Below are 5,592 nucleotides of genomic sequence, written 5' to 3'. Positions count from 1 at the left end.
GTTTCACCATGTTGACCAGGATGGTCTCGATCTCTTGACCTCGTGATTCACCCGCCTCGGCCTCCCAAAGTGCTGGGATTACAGGCTTGAGCCACCGCGCCCGGCCGAGTATTGCTTCTTTGAAATGCTTTGGGAACAGAAGTGTTTTAGACTTCAGATTCTGGAATATTTGCATATACATAATCAGATATCTTGGGAATGGGACCCAAGTCTAAACATGAAATTCATTTGTTTTCTATATATCTTATACTCAGAGCCTAAAGATAATTTTTTTTTCTTTTTTTTTTTGTGATGGAGTCTGGCTCTGTAACCAGGCTGGAGTGCAGTGGTGCAATCTTGGCTCACTGCAACCTCCATCTTGGGTTCAAGTGATTCTCCTGCCTCAGCCTCTCGAGTGGCTGGGACTACAGGCATGTGCCAACATGCCCAGCTAATTTTTGTAGTTTTAGTAGAGACAGAGTTTCACCATGTTGGCCAGAATGGTCTCGGTCTCTTGACTTCGTGATCCGCCTGCTTCAGGCTCCCAGAGTGCTCGGATTACAGGTGTAAGCCACTGTGCCTGGCAGGTTTTCTTTTTTTGTTTTCGAGATGGAGTCTTGCTCTATCACCCAGGCTGGAGTGCAGTGGTGCAATCTTGGATCACTGCAAACTCTGCCTTCTGGGTTCAAGCTGTTCTCCCACCTCAGCCCCCCGAGTAGCTGGAATTACAGGTGTGCGTCACCACGCCCAGCTTTTTGTATTTTTATAGAGAAGTGGTTTCACCATGTTGGTCAGGCTGGTCTCAAACTTCTGTCCTCAGGTGATCTGCTCGCCTTGACCTCCTAAAGTGCTGGAATTACAGGCGTCAGCCTCTGCATCTAGCCAATAATTGTATTTTTCTCTTGGAGAAGTTGAATAAACTATGTGTTGTGTGCCTGCCTTTTTGGGTTATTTTTTTTTGAGACAGTTTTGCTCTGTCACCCAGGCTGGAGTGCAGTGGGGTGATCATAGTTCATTGCAGCCTCAAACTCCTGAGCTCAAGCGATCCTCCCACCTTGGCTTCCTAAGTAGCATACCACCATGCCTGGCTAATTTTTAAATTTTTTGTATAGATACGGTTTTGCTGTTTAGACTAGTCTCAAGCTCCTGGGCTCAAGCAGTCCTTCTGCATTGGCTTCTCAAGGAGCTGGGATTATAGGTCTGAGCTACCGTGCCTGGCCATCACCTATGTTTTGAGATACAGCACATCATCTTGGCACTCAAAATGTTTCGGATTTTGGAGCATTTTAATTTTGTATTTTGGGATTAGCAATGCTCAACCTATAGTAAATTTGTTTTTTTTGAGAAAGAGTCTTACTCTGTTGCCCAGGCTAGAGTGCAGTGGCGCAATCTTGATTCACTGCAGCCTTTGTCTCCTGGGTTCAAGCATTTCTCTGCCTCAGCCTCCCAAGTAGCTGGGATTATAGGCAACTGCCACCATGCCGGGCTAATTTTTGTATTTTTAGTAGAGACAGGTTTTCACCATGTTGGCCAGGCTGGTCTTGAACTCCTGACCTCATGATCCACCCACCTCGGCCTCCCAAAGTGCTGGGATTACAGGCATGAGCCACTGTACCCCGCTTATAGTAAACTTTTTTGCTTTCCCATAAAGAATATCTTTGTAATTTTGATTTTATAGTTACAAATGTAATATATTCTTATTGTAAAAGTCACCTTTAATAGCACCACCACAATAGCAAACATGTTTATAGAAAGGTAGAAGCAAACTTTAAAGGATCTTCAGCAGCTTGAGAGACCGTAGCTAACCACTGAAGAACTCTTCTAGATTGGAGCAGTGCTTAGAAGTTTATAAATAACTCATAGGATGTTGCATATGGATGCTTTATGTGATTTTTCAGTAGAGACTCTTGCCTTTAAACATTCTTTGAGATTTTTATTTTATTTTATTTATATAGAGGTCAATCAGAATCAAGATGTCTGGGACTGAGGGAGCAATTCTTGGAGGGCGTGACAGCCATCCTGCTGCTGGCGGCAGCTCGGTGTTATGCTTTGGACAGGTAACTGTGTTTCCTTCATCCCTGGAAAGAATGCGGTTAAGTAAAGTTAGGGCAAGGCAGTTTGTAGAGCATCATAGTACATACATGTATGAGCAGTACATAGTACATCTATGTGTAGTACACTTGTGAACTATTTGTTGTTACTGGTTCTTCCTTTAGATGCATTATTTGGGGGTCTTTTGTGAACTCTGGAGGCCATTTTGGAACATTAGCTATCAAAAGACTGATAGTACTGGGGATTAGATTTAGATTTAAATTGATTTTTTGAGTAGATAACATATTTGTATAACATCAAATTCAAAATGAAACTGTGAAAAGTTCCCCTATTTTCAATTGCTCCTGTCTGCATGCCACCCAGTTCTCTTTCTCTCTTTTTTTTTTTAGACTGTGTCTTGCTCTGTCACCCAGACTGGAGTGCAGTGGCATGATCTTGGCTCACTGCAGCCTCCACCCCCTGGATTCAAGCAGTTCTCCTGCCTCAGCCTCCCAAGTAGCTGGGATTACAGGCATGCACCACCACAGCTAATTTTCGTATTTTTAGTAGAGATGGGGTTTAACCAAGTTGGCCAGGCTGGTGTCGAACTCCTGAACTCAGGTGATCTACTCGTCTTGGCCTCCCAAAGTGCTGGGATTACAGGCATGAGCCACCACGCCTGGCCTTAATTTGTTGTATTTTTAGTAGAAACGTGGTTTCACCATGTTGGCCAGGCTGGTCTTGAACTCATGATCTGCCCACCTTGGCCTCCCAAAGTGCTGGGATTCGTGCCTGGTCCCAGTTTTCTGTCTTGGAGGCATGGAAAGTTACTGGGAGTCATATTGTAGGGACGTTGTGTGCATAGAAAAGAGATTCTTGCTTTGTCCACTCAAACTCCATCTTTGTCTTTACCAGAGGGTTGTTTGTGAGTATTCGTCTCATCCGATTAGGGTAAGGGGTATACAACCCAAACCAGCAAGCAGTAGTGTGTTTCTGTTTGTGCAGGATGGGAAACTGTTGCATTGGAGAAGGTGTCAGTCTCTGGAAAGGACAAATGGAAGCAAGGCTTCCTGTCCCCGTGCTCTTTCCATACTTGCTTCCTGTGCTGACGTCATTTACAGATCTGGAGGCAGGACATTTTAGTTTCATAAGCTTCAGAAACATTTATAAGGTTGGTCAACAGCTAAGGCAGCAGTTCTCAAAATGTGGTCCTGGAACTCTTGGGGTTTTTGAAGATCTTTCAGAGTCCAGGAGGTCAAAATTATCTTCATAATAATACTGTTGGCCTCTTTCACACTTATTGTCTCATGAGTGAACGGTAGAGTTTTCAGACACTGCATGATATGTGATGTCACTGCTATGATGTCTAGTGGCATGTATGCCTTAAAAGTTTCTCAGTTTTAATTCCTAATAGGATAAATGTAACCCACATAAACAAAGGTTGTGGGGGAGGAGAGGTGGGTCTTTGCTACTTTTTAAAAGTATAAAGGGGTCCTAAGGCCAAAAAGCTGGAGAATCAGTGATGTGAGAAATGGTGGAAGTGTGAATTTAATTTTCGTTTTTGGGATTGCAGCACCAGTACACAGCAGAAGAGTACCAGGCCATCCAGAAGGCCCTGAGGCAGAGGCTGGGCCCAGAATATATAAGTAGCCGCATGGCTGGAGGAGGCCAGAAGGTAGGAGAATTCATGTGCCTGGAAAGCAGGTATCCATACAACAGACTCAGATGGTCTTGCCAGCTCCCTCTCTGGGTCCTCAGGGATTCCGAAGGCTCTTGTTAACTGTTCCTGGAGGTTTCCCAGTGCCCCTGGGAGGGGACGGGTTCTAGACTTCGTTTTCATTTGAAGGGGTCCAAGCATGGCCTTGACACTTGCATAACTGCCATCTTAGGGTTTTTACATCATCTTTTTAAAAAATAATTTTAAAGACAGGATCTTCCTGTGTCACCCAGGCTGGAGTCCAGTGGTGCCATCTCAGCTCACTGCAGCCTCCACCTCCCAGGCTCAAGTGATCTTCCTGCCTAGCTGGGACTACAGGCACACACCACCACGCCTGGTTAATTTTTAAATTTTCTTTAGAGATGACATCTTACCATGTTGCTCAGGCTGGTCTTGAACTGCTGGGCTCAAGTCATCTTCCACCTTGGCCTCCCAAAGTGCTGGGATTACAGGCGTGGGCCAGCCTTTACACCATTAAAAAAAGTGTTCCTTTTGCTATTTGCTTCATTTTTTATTTTTAAATTAAATAATTTTCAAAGAACTTATATTTGACACATAATTGCATATCATTTGCTTCTAATTTTAACTTCTGTGTATATTTTTGGTCTTCCATAAAATATGTCAAACAGAGATTTTTACTTTTTGCAAACTGAATTTTACCAACTGCTGCATGAGTGGCTGTCTTTCTCTGAGTGTAGTTCCTCCTCTCAACAGACCGTTAGTTCTCTCAGGCTCCATCTGGAAGATTTTTAATATAAATTCATTGAGAGCTTTCTTGAAAAAAATTTTTTTTTCTTAAGGGTCTCTCGCCTAGGCTGGAGTGCAGTGGCATAATCATAGCTCACTGCAGCCTTGAGCTCCTGGGCTCAAGTGATCCTCCCAGCTCAGCTTCTCAAGTAGAATGTTTAAGGGCAGTTTATCCAAAAAAGTAGATGAGGAATATATTATGTAAATTTCGATTCACATTTAAGTGTGGTAAGGAATTAACACAGCTTTTCTTTGAAAAAATGTTTTTTTCTAGGTGTGTTACATTGAGGGTCATCGGGTAATTAATCTGGCCAATGAGATGTTTGGTTACAATGGCTGGGCACACTCCATCACGCAACAGAATGTGGGTGAGTTTGCGCTGCAGCGCTGGGGATTTCTGCATTGTCTGACTCTCGGTGAAGGGATGTTGTGGGTGAGGAGGTAAGGTAGGTGGACTTAGCTGCCAGCAGGAGGAATGGTTGTGGCACAGGGCTCAGTGTCCTCTTCAACTTGCTTTCTTTCCCACTCCTAGATTTTGTTGACCTGAACAATGGCAAGTTCTACGTGGGAGTTTGTGCATTTGTGAGGGTCCAGCTGAAGGTGAGGGGGATGGAGTAGACCTGCTTCCCAGCAGAATCAGTGGGTGGCAGGAGAAGGTGAGCAGGCAGGGATGTAGGGAGCTGGACTGGGACACAGCCGAGCTGGAGCCAGGCTCCAGAGTTGTCTCAGCCAGTGTTCCCTGGAATGGTGGGATTCAAATATTCTTGCTCATATGCTTCCTAAAAGAATGTGGAAAAATTATCCTCTTGCACATTTTCAAGTTGACACTTAAGTTTTCACCATATATAAAAATTGTTGCAAGGGGTATATTTTCTGGGCATATGGTAAAATCTGACATTCTAAAATAAAATAATTTTACCATCACTGATAAGTTTTTGGAAACTGCAACTTTAGACAAAGCAATATACAGCAGGTCCTTGAATAGCGTCCTTTTGTTATAAAATTGATAGAAACAAAATTGGTTTTGTTATAAGTTGTTTCACGTACAGTCACTTATTTAAGATGTTAAGTGAGGACTTACTATAAATATGTTACATCTTTTTTTTTTTTTTTTTTTT

General features: G+C 43.3%; 1 protein-coding gene across 5 annotated transcripts in view; it reads left to right on the top strand.

Moving 5' to 3' along the window:
- The window catches only part of RAD52 (RAD52 homolog, DNA repair protein), a 43,530-nt gene that overhangs the window by 20,003 nt on the left and 17,935 nt on the right, over window positions 1-5,592 (top strand). For 4 of the 5 annotated variants that reach the window (XR_001830099.2, XM_017545477.2, XM_017545478.2 and 1 more), the window contains exons 2-5: window positions 1,935-2,036; window positions 3,584-3,685; window positions 4,749-4,842; window positions 5,007-5,074. Coding sequence is in view for 4 of the 5 variants with exons in the window: in XM_017545476.2 (XP_017400965.1) it covers window positions 1,935-2,036; window positions 3,584-3,685; window positions 4,749-4,842; window positions 5,007-5,074 (366 nt within the window). In the remaining variant the exon portion in view is untranslated. Of the gene's footprint in view, window positions 1-1,934; window positions 2,037-3,015; window positions 3,186-3,583; window positions 3,686-4,748; window positions 4,843-5,006; window positions 5,075-5,592 lie in introns of those variants that run through there. The other variant, XM_017545479.2, reaches the window with a different exon arrangement.

Source organism: Cebus imitator, unplaced genomic scaffold (genome assembly GCF_001604975.1).
Source record: "Cebus imitator isolate Cc_AM_T3 unplaced genomic scaffold, Cebus_imitator-1.0 Scaffold179, whole genome shotgun sequence".
NCBI lineage: Eukaryota > Metazoa > Chordata > Mammalia > Primates > Cebidae > Cebus > Cebus imitator.
The sequence above is the reverse complement of the archived record's forward strand: the minus strand, read 5'-3'. Positions and strand labels throughout refer to the sequence as shown.